Here is a 15,493-nt window from a genome sequence, read left to right on the forward strand (position 1 = left end):
TTAGTGTGAAACTTGATATTTTACGTTTTTACACAACTTTTCAATGTCCGCTTTTACTGATGTAGTAGCAACTCGAAGTTGTCTGGTCAGGTGTTCATCGGTGAGTTGACTTCGGTACCTGTCTTTAGTGAACTTCATTTTTGAAAAAAACTGTTCGCAGCAATACGTACTGCCAAAAAGTGACAACATGTTTCTAGCATGCAGCTCTAGATTTGGATACTTTCCAAATACATATTTCTCAAAAATGTTACTAAATCATTATTAGTATATGCTCTCCTCAAATCAGCATCTGATTGTAATTCTATCATCTCCATTTGATAGCGGTCAGGACTGTCTTCAGGTACCATGTCAAAGGGCTGAGAAAATAGTTTGAACTTAGGTTCACATTTCCTAAAATCAGCAAACCTCTTTGAAATTTCGGAATGCAACTTGTCAAGTTGTTCAGTATATTTGGAGCAATCTATTCCTGGCAGTTCTGCTTTTCTGACTGCTAAACAAGGAAAATGAGTAAGTTATGTTTTACTCAGTTGATTCCCGAAACAGTAGAAGCTTCTTTTCAAAGGAACATATGTGTTCAAAAATCTTGTTTACCAACTGAAATTTGCCTTGTAGTTTAACATTTAAATCTGAAAAATGTTGTGTGATGTCAGTTAGAAAGGCAAGGTCATTTAACGAGTCATCATCAGTTAAACAAGCAACATCCGGCTGCTTATTAACCATGAAAGTCATAATCTCCTTTCTCAGATTCCAAAATCTTTTTAGTGTACTAGCTCGGCTCAACCAACGCACTGCAGAGAAATATACAACATCTGGGTAATCTGAATCGAGTTCTTCTAAAAATGCCTTGAATTGGTGATGGATGAGTCCTCGAGCACGAATGTAGTTCACACATTTAACCACACTTTTCATCACATCAGTAAAACCAAGAATTTTTGTGCATAAATTTTTCTGATGTATAATACAGTGATTCACCACAACCTCTGGCAAACCTATGGCATCTAAGAATTTCTTGGTGAATCCATTAATTTTCCCTGCCATCGAAGGTGCCCCATCAGTTGTTAGGCCAGCGAGCCTAGAAGGGTCCAGTTCAAACTTATCCATCAGCTTCACTACTTGGTCGCAAATGTCTTGTCCAGTGGTTGTTGAAGACATACTGGTCATGTCTAAAAATTCTTCAATTATTTCAAAATTATCTGTGATGCCTCGTATGAAATCAACCAATTTGGCAGTGTCACCAACATCTGTGCTTTCATCAAGAGCCAAGCTATATGATGTGCATCTCTTTATTTGTTCTTTCTAAGTCTCTTCAATGTTATCCGAAAGCTGGTTAATCCTGCGTGCAACAGTATGACGAAACAAACTGGTTTGTTGCAAAAACTGTTTTTTTCAGGACGGGCGAAATCGGTGAATATACCCAAGCAACTTTTTACGAATTCTCGATCACTACATGGCTTCCCTTTTTCTGCAAGTAACTCACAGACTTTGAAGCTAAGCTTGGTTACAAGCTCAGAGTCTTTCTTATATGAAGTAAGCACCCCTTGTTGCTTCTTAATTGCCGCGGTCATCTGTTCCAGCTTGTTTAATCTAGCTTGGCCTAACAAGGTATCGTACGAGGCTGAATGTATTGATGTGTAATGTCGTTTGATGTTGTATTCCTTCAATACGTTGATTGTAGCTTGGCAGATTACACATATAACACCTTTGTTGTGCTCAACAACAAAATATTTGCTACTTCAATCTTTATTGAAAACTCTTCCTTCAACGTCAACTTTTCTTTTCTTAGTAGCAGACATGTTAAGCTACAAAAACAAATTTCCCTGACTGTTATATTACCATCGCAAAAAAAGCTTTAATGAGTACAATCAGCTGACACAGAACTGGGTAGAGTCGATAAATTTCATTTAAATTTGGGATATAAGTTGAAGAAAATATTTTTAAAATATCTTAATAAAAATATACATATTGGAGGAAAAATTTTAGCCCAGAATGTTCAACTTACCCAAAAAAGTTATTTTCGTTTTGGTTAGCACTTACCAGTAATAATCTTTCCCAATCTTATTTTATCAATAAAGAGTGTACTGTCCTTACGGGGTTAAAGAACTGAGTCCAACCGATTCAGGTTTATATTGTTTATTTGGAACCCAAACCGTGAAAACTAAAATAAAAGCATAACATTATGACATAAAACATTTTGACATGGGTTTATATAAGCTTATATAAGTAGACAATTTGCACAATTCTAAGCAATATAAAATCAATAAAATATATAAGTTCTATAATATGCAAATGCTACAACAATTACATGAATGATTGCTAATAATATAAATCGCATACCTCTTTGGCGTTCTACTCAGGTAAGGCAGTAAAAAGACTTGATCACTTGTATGTCAAGCTATGACTGTTGATAAAGCGTAAATATTAAAAAACTACATGCTGCCAACTAGCAGAGTAGCTTGGTATAAAATGGCTTAGTACAAATCAGCAGAGTTTATATATTGTTGGCTATAACATAAACAAAAATACAATTTATTGCAAAATGGCAACGCAAGAGCTATGAATTTTTCTAGCTTAGCTAAAAATACACAAGACAGGATTAAAATGGTCAATTTGATTCATAGGCAGCATCAGTGCAACCTACAAGCATAGGTTATATAAACAAGCATCACTAACTAAGCTATTATATTGCCGTTTATGCGATGATGATCTCATGGCTATTCTGTAGGCGCTAGGTGAATGAGAGTTTACTACTCTAAAACACTAGCACCGCAATGCAGGGGCCACATTATCTTAGCCTGTGGGCCAGATTGTGGCCCGCGGGCCGCCTGTTGCACACCCCTGGTTTAAGTCTTTCCGTGTCCACGAAACATCTTTAGGATAAATATTTATATTAGCAGGAATCCACATAGAAGAATAAAGTTTTTATTAAGCATTCTTTAGTACTTGTCACGGCATCAACTATTCTCCTATTAGAATGATTAAATGCAGAGAACTTTTTTTAAAACTTACCTAATCTTCCATCTGTGTGCTTTGGAAGATTTAGAAGATTGATCATTGATAATGTCTTGGAGGAGTTGTGTGAAGTTGTGATGATTTTTAAGGTCAAGTGGAAAATAACTTATAATTTTGTCAATATCTATGGTCTGAGTAGATGGTCTGTCGTTAGTAGATGAGTAAAATGGTATATAGTCTTTATCAGAAGTTAAGTCGCAATCTGAATCACTGACAGTAGATGTCAAATCGCAGTCAGAGTCCTTGATGTCACTTGTCTCTGGATTGTTTGGAGCGCTTTGCACTTCCCTTGTATTTATGACCCGAGTATCCTGAATATCGAACTTCACAGCTGAGTAGCTGTGGTCCAACAAAATGTGGCGTGGAAAATGATCATGTGACATGATCATTTCCTTTTCTAATCAAGCCAGAGTAAACTTGCACTCGTTTGCCATCGACTGTTGAGCCTTCCATTGTGCCAATAGATGGGAATACTTCATGCAGTGCAATGCCAAACTGTCTTTTACTCAGTCGTGAACAATGACCTCTATAATGGTCATATGCAGAGCTGACAAGAACATCTCTGTACCTTGAAACATTTCCGAAAGCCTAGCTTTCTTTAATCCTGGTACAAATAAAAAATAACCGGAGTTGCACTATTGGTTCCAGATATATGCGCAATATATACATGCGATATATATGCATCCAATCTATAAATCTCAGTGTTGGTCTTTCTGAATTTTTGTCTCTTTGTTTGTTAAACCGTGTGTCCAGTTATAGCAATTAAACCCTGTGTCCAGTTATAGCAATTAAACCCTGTGTCCAGTTATAGCAATTAAACCCTGTGTCCAGTTATAGCAATTAAACCGTGTGTCCAGTTATAGCAATTAAACCCTGTGTCCAGTTATAGCAATTAAACCCTGTGTCCAGTTATAGCAATTAAACCCTGTGTCCAGTTATAGCAATTAAACCCTGTGTCCAGTTATAGCAATTAAACCGTGTGTCCAGTTATAGCAATTAAACCCTGTGTCCAGTTATAGCAATTAAACCCTGTGTCCAGTTATAGCAATTAAACTCTGTGTCCAGTTATAGCAATTAAACCCTGTGTCCAGTTATAGCAATTAAACCGTGTGTCCAGTTATAGCAATTAAACCGTGTGTCCAGTTATAGCAATTAAACTCTGTGTCCAGTTATAGAAATTAAACCCTGTGTCCAGTTATAGCAATTAAACCCTGTGTCCAGTTATAGCAATTAAACCGTGTGTCCAGTTATAGCAATTAAACCCTGTGTCCAGTTATAGCAATTAAACCGTGTGTCCAGTTATAGCAATTAAACCGTGTGTCCAGTTATAGCAATTAAACCCTGTGTCCAGTTATAGCAATTAAACCCTGTGTCCAGTTATAGCAATTAAACCGTGTGTCCAGTTATAGCAATTAAACCCTGTGTCCAGTTATAGCAATTAAACCCTGTGTCCAGTTATAGCAATTAAACCCTGTGTCCAGTTATAGCAATTAAACCCTGTGTCCAGTTATAGCAATTAAACCCTGTGTCCAGTTATAACAATTAAACCCTGTGTCCAGTTATAGCAATTAAACCCTGTGTCCAGTTATAACAATTAAACCGTGCGTCCAGTTATAGCAATTAAACCTTGTGTCCAGTTATAACAATTAAACCGTGTGTCCAGTTATAGCAATTAAACCCTGTGTCCAGTTATAGCAATTAAACCGTGTGTCCAGTTATAGCAATTAAACCGTGTGTCCAGTTATAGCAATTAAACCCTGTGTCCAGTTATAGCAATTAAACCCTGTGTCCAGTTATAGCAATTAAACTCTGTGTCCAGTTATAGCAATTAAACCCTGTGTCCAGTTATAACAATTAAACCCTGTGTCCAGTTATAGCAATTAAACCCTGTGTCCAGTTATAGCAATTAAACCCTGTGTCCAGTTATAGCAATTAAACCGTGTGTCCAGTTATAGCAATTAAACCCTGTGTCCAGTTATAGCAATTAAACCCTGTGTCCAGTTATAGCAATTAAACCCTGTGTCCAGTTATAGCAATTAAACCCTGTGTCCAGTTATAGCAATTAAACCCTGTGTCCAGTTATAACAATTAAACCCTGTGTCCAGTTATAGCAATTAAACCCTGTGTCCAGTTATAACAATTAAACCGTGCGTCCAGTTATAGCAATTAAACCTTGTGTCCAGTTATAACAATTAAACCGTGTGTCCAGTTATAGCAATTAAACCCTGTGTCCAGTTATAGCAATTAAACCGTGCGTCCAGTTATAGCAATTAAACCGTGTGTCCAGTTATAGCAATTAAACCCTGTGTCCAGTTATAGCAATTAAACCCTGTGTCCAGTTATAGCAATTAAACTCTGTGTCCAGTTATAGCAATTAAACCCTGTGTCCAGTTATAACAATTAAACCGTGTGTCCAGTTATAGCAATTAAACCCTGTGTCCAGTTATAGCAATTAAACCGTGTGTCCAGTTATAGCAATTAAACCCTGTGTCCAGTTATAGCAATTAAACCCTGTGTCCAGTTATAGCATTTAAACCCTGTGTCCAGTTATAGCAATTAAACCCTGTGTCCAGTTATAGCAATTAAACCCTGTGTCCAGTTATAACAATTAAACCCTGTGTCCAGTTATAGCAATTAAACCCTGTGTCCAGTTATAGCAATTAAACCTTGTGTCCAGTTATAGCAATTAAAATCTAGCAATGAAAAATCCACACGGCACAAGATCTGATCTCGGAACCTCAGCATCGAACACCAGCAAACTTACCCATTGGAGTACACTTGCAACTACGCATAGCTGTCGATAATAGTGAAAACATTCATTACATTGGTTAAGATACTCACGCTTGATGCGCTAGTACTGTTGATCGTTACGCATAATGTCACCAGTGATAAGCTGGCCCAAACGCGAGTATTGTTTTAGTAAAGATTTTAGTAAAGATCTAGTTGTCCAGGCAAGTTACTCAAATTCATTACGCAATTTATTCTATTCCCGTGGAAAGTTGAGCATTCGGCTTTTATACATGTATATATTAGTAATCTATGGAACTTGGCAATGTGGAGGAGATAACTATGGCTACAACACATATAGTATTATGCAACAACTATATAATTGACAGTGATAAACAGTGCTACGAATGATAGTACAATGTATATTGGCATATAAACTGAAAAACCGAATAAAATTGGAATGACAAGTTGCTTTTTACTTGCTTGACTGGCTAATCGCGCATGGAAGGTTATACAATGAACATTAGAAACTTGTTGCAAGTAAATGCCATCAAAAAGTTTTAACAAATGTCTGTTCTTGGGTCACACAATCAAATGATGTCTCACAGGAACAGCTGTTAGGTTTTATAGCAGTCAACTACCATTTTTAACTATTAGAATTAATCTAAGTAATTCATATTAAATTACCATCTTTTGGCTGCTACTTTAGCTGTTTTTTGTGTGTCATTCATTATGATATTAAAATCAATATAATTACATAACCCAAAAACTAGTTAAATTTCACAGCTGACTATTGGCATAAAACCATTAGAGCGCGTAACTACTTTCCTCAGCAGCCACCAGTACGGCACATGTCAAATAGCGCGCCTGCGATTTTGACTACGTAATCTTATTGGCTAATAATTATTGCCGATGCAGAGTCAGGTAGCGCAACGAGGCTACATTGCTCCGAGTCGATGAACTTATGGGGAAACCCCAAAACCTTTGCTTTTAGTAAATACACGTTTGTGACCGATCTAACGACGAGGTTAAAAGATCATTTCGTAAACTTTTCTTGTAGCCGTTATATATCGAATCCCGGTATTCAAATGTTTACATTAGACGCTCGTTTCCGCCCGCAAGTGTCTTTTGAAAGTTCTATATTGTTAGTAAAGGTGAGTGTTTTAATTGGTAAAATTTTAGGTTTTTATGCTATTTGATGTATATTTTCAATTGAGAGCATTTCTAAAAGTGAATGAGATGGTGTGATTTTTTGTAATATACCCTTCTCTCATTTTTATCACCGTCGCCTATCGCAACGCTCGGAGTACCCGTGGTTTCAAATGATATGGGCCCGTTGAAATGGATTACTATGATGGCTGATAGCAGCCATTAGAAACTGCAGCTTGGCGACCCGAGATTATGAAAACTTCGCCCGCGGTTTTCATAATCTCGGGGTCACGAATCCGCGATTTCTAAGAAAAAGCGACGTCGACTAGACACCGGGGCTGTACAGCTTGCCCTTGTTTTCTCGCCCTTATTTTGTTAAATAATATACTATTGGTAACTTAAAACTACTTAATGACCAATGACATGCCTTGTTTAACACTGGTTTTTCCTATCTCAATAAGCGGTATATATGGCTGTCAGAAATTGTGACTTCGTGTTAAAACTAATAACATATTTATTAGCTGTCAGTGGCAGGGCTCTTCTGAGGATTTGTAGGGTGTATGGGTGGGCGTTAATAGAAAAAATACAATTATTTGGTGCATGTGGGTGAGTAGTAAATACCCATAACAATGTACACTAAATAAAAGGACCCGTAATACTTCGCATTTTCATTTTTTGTTTTATTATTATTATTTATTAATAATATAGTATGACAGAATCGTTTGATATAATATAGTCTTGGTCTGGTATTAGTTGGCTGAGGTTATGAAAAGTTTTTCTAGGACAGCCAGCTACCCACAGACTGGCTGCTAAATCACTGAAATTAATCTTGTGTGGCTTTTGTATGCCTTTTGTAGTTTTTTTTCTCTTATCTTCTTAATTAACTTTATCTACTGTTCTAGGAGGCGCTTCCAGATCTTCTGCTGATGTAACTCTATCTACTGTTCCAGGAGATTCTTCCAGATCTTCTGCTGATGTAACTTTATATATTGTTCCAGGAGACTTCCAGATCTTCTGCTGATGTAACTTTATCTACTGTTCCAGGAGACTCTTCCAGATCTTCTGCTGATGTAAGTCTATCTACTGTTCCAGGAGACTCTTCCAGATCTTCTGCTGCTGTAACTTTATCTACTGTTCTAGGAGGCTCTTCCAGATCTTCTGCTGATGTAACTCTATCTATACTGTTCCAGGAGACTCTTCCAGATCTTCTGCTGCTGTAACTTTATCTACTGTTCTAGGAGACTCTTCCAGATCTTCTGCTGATGTAAGTCTATCTACTGTTCCAGGAGACTCTTCCAGATCTTCTGCTGATGTAACTCTATCTATACTGTTCCAGGAGGCTCTTCCAGATCTTCTGCTGATGTAACTTTATCTACTGTTCCAGGAGACTCTTCCAGATCTTCTGCATATGTAACTTTATCTACTGTTCCAGGAGGCTCTTCCAGATCTTCTGCTGATGTAACTTTATCTACTGTTCCAGGAGACTCTTCCAGATCTTCTGCTGATGTAACTTTATCTACTGTTCCAGGAGGCTCTTCCAGATCTTCTGCTGATGTAACTCTATCTATACTGTTCCAGGAGGCTCTTCCAGATCTTCTGCTGATGTAACTTTATCTACTGTTCCAGGAGACTCTTCCAGATCTTCTGCATATGTAACTTTATCTACTGTTCCAGGAGGCTCTTCCAGATCTTCTGCTGATGTAACTTTATCTACTGTTCCAGGAGACTCTTCCAGATCTTCTGCTGATGTAACTTTATCTACTGTTCCAGGAGGCTCTTCCAGATCTTCTGCTGATGTAACTCTATCTATACTGTTCCAGGAGGCTCTTCCAGATCTTCTGCATATGTAACTCTATCTACTGTTCCAGGAGGCTCTTCCAGATCTTCTGCTGATGTAACTCTATCTATACTGTTCCAGGAGGCTCTTCCAGATCTTCTGCTGATGTAACTTTATCTACTGTTCCAGGAGACTCTTCCAGATCTTCTGCTGATGTAACTCTATCTATACTGTTCCAGGAGGCTCTTCCAGATCTTCTGCTGATGGACGGTATAGGTACGGTATGAACTTCTTTAGTAATTGATTTATGCTTGTTTAAAAATTTATTGAAATGGCTATCTGATTTAAACATACAACGAGAATTATTGCAAGACGTATACATATTTTTCGTGGTCAGTAGCCAATATGTATTTGGTCTTAAGCCTTTGCTTAGAAAATTGAGTAGATTAATGAACCTGCTCATTATTTGGTTGAATTTTTTTACGTTCAGTTTTTATTGTGGATCTCGAAGTATTGAGGTTGCTGTTAAGCCGATATGTTTCTCAGGGTCTGAGCAATGTTCAGTTAGTGGAAGTACTTAAAAACAGGCACAGGATTGGAATTAGATAGGAGAGAGTTGAAAGTTAGTACGGATTTGTTATTGTATACGATGGTAATTGCTGTTTTTCAAATTATATCAGTGGCAGTCCTTTTAAAAGCCATTGTGTTCTGTATATTTGGTGGCAATTGTCAAAAATCTACCAAAAAGCTAGCCTATGTATCTAGCAAGTGTTTGGAGATTGGGTGGTGAGATAATGGGATTCAATGTTTTTTTTATAATTTTATGTTTTTTTACAATTACAAATGCCACCCAGGCTTGCGGTGTTCAAAAAGGCTTGAGGAAAGCTTTTTGTTGACCCAGGTTACGATACCCATCAATGCCAATCCCCAAACACTTGCTAGATACACAGGATACATCGGTTAACTTTTTAGTAGCTTTTTGAAAATTGCTATATGGTGTCTGTTTTTGGAAAAAAAGTTCCCACTTTGACTGTTAAACGCTATTAAATGCAGGTGAAGCTATTTTATAATTTTAATTGACGACATGTTTTGTTAAGTATGACAGCATAATACGGAAATGTCAAGATCATGCACTGCTTGTTCCTGTTTTCTGTTACAATTTAAACTGAGGTTGTTGATCTTTCTACAAAATATGGTTGTCCAGTTAAAGTTCATTATCACCAAATGACATCATATTTCATGCTTTGGATTTTTTTTCTGTTTAAAGCATCTGTCTTCAATGATTATAAAATATAAAGGAAAGTTGTACAGCTAGTGAGCACAATAATGGTGTTACAGTAACATGATCATAAATTAAGTCACATTGCCTATGTGTTTTTGATGTTAGTGTGTTACATTTGTTTTGTTTGTTGATTTTATTTGGGACTGTAACTGTAAACAACATTGTAATCATTTGGTTTAGTGAAAGAACACTAAGGCGGCGGTCAACTGATTTTAATATTCACCGAAGAAATATACCTTATGGTGCTCAGGAGCTTAGATATGCCATTGAGGTAGGTTTGTATAAAATGCCATTTTCTCACCTGTCTTTGCTTCTGTTTCATTTGGCACCCTATATGAGAGGAGCTAGATTTTAGAGAAAGAGCTCAACTCTCTCCACAGTCCCCAGCTAGGTGTCTAACCTTAAACCTTTCAGTTGCGTAAGGTCAAGGTAGTCGCTCCCCAACCCCGACATATATGAAAAATTCTGCAAGCTAATAGTGACTTTGCTTTTTTTAGCATGAGGTTGATACAACTGGAGCGGATATAGGTTACAGGGCTATGCGAGTGAGATTGCAGCTATCCTATGGCGTAACAGTTTCAAGGTAATCCAACGCAACTTTAAGTGGTAAACTGTACTGTAGGCTGTAAGAATGTTGGCAGTTTCAACAGATATATAACATGTTATGTGGTTTAATCTATAAGGAGGTATAGTAGTTCAGCAACAATTGCTGGAAGTGGATCCACAAGCCGTTGAGCTTCGAAGGTGGGGAACCCTGCGTCGTAGGGTATATGTCAACAAAGGCCCCAACTACTTAATTCACGTAGATGGCTATGACAAGTTGAAACGCTATGGACGGGTAATATTTCTGAATTTAAGTTCCACTAGATTGAAAAAAAATCTTTTTTACGTGAACAAAACAATATACGATAAGCATTTGCATATAAGCAAGCACTGATCGCTTTTTCATATGCTAATGAACTTTCAAAGGTTACTATGGATTATCTGGCACAATACTATTAGCAATGGTAGAGTCGGTTTCACCTGTAATTGCATTTCATTTTTTCAAAACATCTAAATTTTAAAGATCTTTTACTGATCACTCAAGTTGTAGTCACCTAAAATTTTTATTGTAGCTATCTCTTAATAAAATATGTCTCATTTGTGATAAAATAAAGTTTACAAACATAACATTAGTTCTGTCATGTATTAAATATGAAAATAAGGGTTGTATTTTGCGACATTGGTTAAATTACATAGTCATATAGGATGCCTATAACGGTCTTTCGCCATCCTTTCCCCTTGTTATATTAATGTATTTGCTACTCTATTTCTTGTGCTTCCACATAGATATTTTGGCATATGTTTCGACGAAAGACGAAGAAAGTAAATTAATTAGCAGGTACATGTATATGCCTACCAGAAAAGAGAGTAAGTTGTATGAAATTTTATTGGTATAGAAGGAAAACAGTTGTTGTTATTGGGTTTATCTGAAGCCAATAGTGTGTTACTCGCTAAGGGGCAACAAAAATGTTACTGGTTGTGGTATTATTTTACAGATATTCTAAGAAGCTTCTCTGGTTGGATGTGGGACACTCAAATAATGATCCTAAATATGTAGCTTACAACTTTACCCAATACATCAACTGCATCAAAGGTAGTAAACAATATATATGTAATTGGTTCTTAGCAGATTGTGTGATCTTTATGTAGTCACTCTAGCAGCTATAGTTGATTGTCTAACAAAGTAGCTTGCTTGAACCTATCAGTAGCACAATGTTTTACAAAAAGTATTCTAAAACTTATTACGGTTTTACAAATTTCATTTATAATAGTCACTTGGCAACAATGAAATATATTAATTAGTTTTGTTGTGCTGTAAATAGAGCAATTTTTCATCTTATATTTATGCTCTAGGTGCTAGGTGTTCCAAGGTTTAATCTTACATCTATGCGCTAGGTATTCCAAGGTTTAATCTTATATCTATGCGCTAGGTGTTCCAAGGTTTAATCTTATATATATGCGCTAGGTGTTCCAAGGTTTAATCTTATATCTATGCGCTAGGTGTTCCAAGGTTTAATCTTATATCTATGCGCTAGGTGTTCCAAGGTTTAATCTTGTATCTATGCGCTAGGTGTTCCAAGGTTTAATCTTGTATCTATGCGCTAGGTGTTCCAAGGTTTAATCTTATATCTATGCGCTAGGTGTTCTAAGGTTTAATCTTATATCTATGTGCTAGGTGTTTCATGGTTTAATCTTATATCTATGTGCTAGGTGTTCCAAGGTTTAATCTTATATCTATGCGCTAGGTGTTCCAAGGTTTAATCTTATATCTATGCGCTAGGTGTTCCAAGGTTTAATCTTATATCTATGCGCTAGGTGTTCCAAGGTTTAATCTTATATCTATGCGCTAGGTGTTTTGAGGTGTATTAGAATGGATCGAGGAAGAGAAAATACCTTAATTGAAGACATTCAGGCCACAATTAGAGAATGTCATACCAATGATATGGCCAGGAACTCAGTATTGTACGGTTCTTCTACACATAACCAGGTGCATTGGAGAAATTGTCAAAATGTAAAATTGTTATCAGTGCTAATTTGTTTTTTATTCAGTGCTAGAAACTACGTCTTCGTATAAACATTTCTAGAATGTTATACGATTTTATTGCATTGTAAAAAAATTATGGATTCTGCAAAATGTATGTGCTTGTTGTTTTCTAGCCTATAGAAAGGTGGTGGCGAAGTGCTCGCCAGCTTGGCCTGCAATATTACCTCAATTACTTCAAAGATTTAGAGATGGCTGGGGACTTTGAGACTGGCAATTATAAAGATGTGTACGTTAGACATGCTATATTATAGAGCCTTTAAACCTAATTAACTTAACATAGAACTGCGCAAACAAAACACACAACTTCTACTCATGATCGTTTTTGAAATACGCTATGACCAAGCCCGTATAGTCGAGTTATTTTTTACATGTTGTGTTTCTTTACGTACTCTATTAATTCATAGTTTGTCAGATCTATGCTAGTGGTCAGTAGTGAAGTATAAGAAAAGGTAGAGTGCAATTGCTCTTCTAACGCAAACGTTTTGTTATAACTGTTGGTTTAATCTGCTAAAGCAACTGTTTTGTTATTAACTATGGTTCCCTGTTTTCAATGCTATTATTAGCACTATTATTGAGCATTAAGAAATAGAGCCACGCTACGAAACTTTTATCAAATTTGCAACTCAATTTTAGTCATAGATGGTTATAAATTTTAAAAGATATTCTGTTCTAAAACTATTATTTGGTGACAAAACAAAATTATAGAAATGTTGAGGAGAGAAGACAACTTCACTGTATTTGTTGTATTTTGTAGAATGTGTCTCAGATATTGCTTTATGCATATTGTCAAACAAAAACTTCATGAAATCATGATGGAGTGGAATCAACATACAAGAAGATCAACTGGCGATCATTTAGGTGGCATTCCTACTGTCTTCTACGGGCATCCTGAACTGCAAGGTAATTCTCCAAGTCTTTTAGTGTCATATGTTAGCCCCGATAACCATGCTGCACATTATTTCACTCGTAGTATATACATGTACTGCAAGATATGTCGCATTTCAAAACGCAGCATTACCTGTCAATCCGATTAGGAAAAACCTGGGGCTAGTTATTTAAATTGCTTGCAGTTAATTTTTTAGGTCGCGTAAATCATAAAACCATGGTTGAACGGCAGGATATAGATGATGTTATTACTTTATGCATGCCACCAAAACAACGTGGTATTGACGGAGTTGAGAGGGAAGATTTAGACAACTTAGTGCAAGACCTAAATGGCCAATTCACTATTCCTTGCTCCATTGAGGCAGCCAAAGACTTGTATATACAGCTGCGACTGCTCCTCTAAGGAAATACGTAAAATAAGTTAAATACATGTTCGCATCTGTGCATCTATCTATCATAAATCTCACATATAAAACAATTGAGCGTATTCCAGAGCTGCTAAGTTTTGTTTGCAGTTGTGAGTGTGACCGCATAGCTTACACGGCTTTAAACTTTGTAGCTGTTCAACTAATTTTATAAGACAGGGTAGGCATTTCTAGCGGAAAGTTTTTATTGGTAACATTGCTTGGTGATGGTAACTTCAGCTAGTGCATCTTCAGTGACTATATGTTCTATGCCTTCTAAAGCATCATCACCACATTCAGAATAGTTGAGGCAGACTCAGGGTACTGCGGTATTCAGTCAGTTGCGATGACTTGTAAGATGTTACATTAGGCATATGTGGCATCAGCATTCACCAGTTGATTCAGGTGCCATTACAATTTATACAAACATAATTATCTGATCAATCAGCTTCTCAGTAACTAAAATTGTTTCCCATGTTATGTCCTATTTGAAAAATATAACAGCATAACACACTGAATACACACCATGCTTTGTATTTAATGTCCTGCAATTAATCCATACTGCTGTTTAGCAAGCACCCAGTCATAGAACAAATGTTATGTTCATAAACTTTATTTTATTACTAAGGAAAAATATCATGTAAACAGTATACAGAAGAATGTGGCATGTAATATATACATGTGCTATGCGATACCATGTAGCATAATGGAAATACTATGAGAGTAAGTTGCAATGGGTTGTTAGCAGCTGAATAAAACTTCCTAGTGGAGAGAAAAACACCTATTCTGCAAAAATGAAACAGCATGTAAATATAGTATACAAAAGAATGTGGCATAGAATATATAGATGTAATACAGTGCTATGCAATACCATGTAGCACAATAGAAGTACTATAACAGTAAGTTACAATGGGTCGTTAGCAATACAGCACCGAGGAAACATTTCAAATATGTCTAAGCATTAAAGAAGAGACATCCAACTTCAAAGAATACGGTGTTCAATGTTGCACAGATGTTGTTCATATTCTACACCAACTGACAAATGGAGTAAGTTTGCACAAGTGTTGGCATAAGGTATATTTCTTTCATGCACATTTACCACGTCTCCCAGATGGGTGAAACATATTTCAAGTGGGGAGCTTAGGCCTAGAGGTGGTATATCCTTCAGGCCTGTGATATAGGCCTAGAGGTGGTATATCCTTCAGGCCTGTGATATAGGCCTAGAGGTGGTATATCCTTCAGGCCTGTGATATAGGCCTAGAGGTGGTATATCCTTCAGGCCTGTGATATAGGCCAATACCATAGGTAGTTGAATTCCTAAGAAAGTAGCAAATACAAAGTTAGCACATTCGAGTTAATTTTTATATTTAGTTTTGGTATTACGAATATTATAGAGAAATGCTATAAAACTCTATAGAATGCAGGTAATCCTCTAGGTTTTGCATGCTGTATAAATGTTGTGTAGCTAAATAAATTTAATTTTCTGACCGCTAATCCATATGCACAGCAAATCATTAATTAAAACATGAGCTAAGGGTAAAAAAACTTGTGTAGCCTTAGATATTAACTTTGCAGCCGTAGCAACAGTGTAGTATAGAGGAGGTTGGTGAGTTCCTAGCTGATTTATGAAACCGCCATGAGCACTTGGGCTTTACGGCAGTATGATAGACTGG

General features: G+C 36.6%; 2 protein-coding genes across 2 annotated transcripts; one reads left to right on the forward strand and one right to left on the reverse strand.

Moving 5' to 3' along the window:
* Window positions 1–519: 519 nt before the first annotated feature.
* Window positions 520–1,152, reverse strand: LOC137387093 (general transcription factor II-I repeat domain-containing protein 2A-like). Its single transcript, XM_068073394.1, has one exon. The coding sequence runs from the start codon at window positions 1,150–1,152 to the stop codon at window positions 520–522; it is 633 nt and encodes a 210-aa protein (XP_067929495.1).
* Window positions 1,153–10,438: 9,286 nt separating this feature from the next.
* On the forward strand, window positions 10,439–14,240 carry LOC137385348 (uncharacterized). The gene is made up of 5 exons (XM_068071798.1): window positions 10,439–10,527; window positions 11,483–11,580; window positions 12,645–12,757; window positions 13,286–13,431; window positions 13,614–14,240. Exons 3-5 carry the CDS (start codon window positions 12,720–12,722, stop codon window positions 13,817–13,819), a joined length of 390 nt encoding a protein of 129 aa, XP_067927899.1. The 5' UTR covers window positions 10,439–10,527; window positions 11,483–11,580; window positions 12,645–12,719; the 3' UTR covers window positions 13,820–14,240.
* Window positions 14,241–15,493: the final 1,253 nt, after the last annotated feature.

Source organism: Watersipora subatra, chromosome 1, assembly GCF_963576615.1.
Source record: "Watersipora subatra chromosome 1, tzWatSuba1.1, whole genome shotgun sequence".
Lineage (NCBI taxonomy): Eukaryota > Metazoa > Bryozoa > Gymnolaemata > Cheilostomatida > Watersiporidae > Watersipora > Watersipora subatra.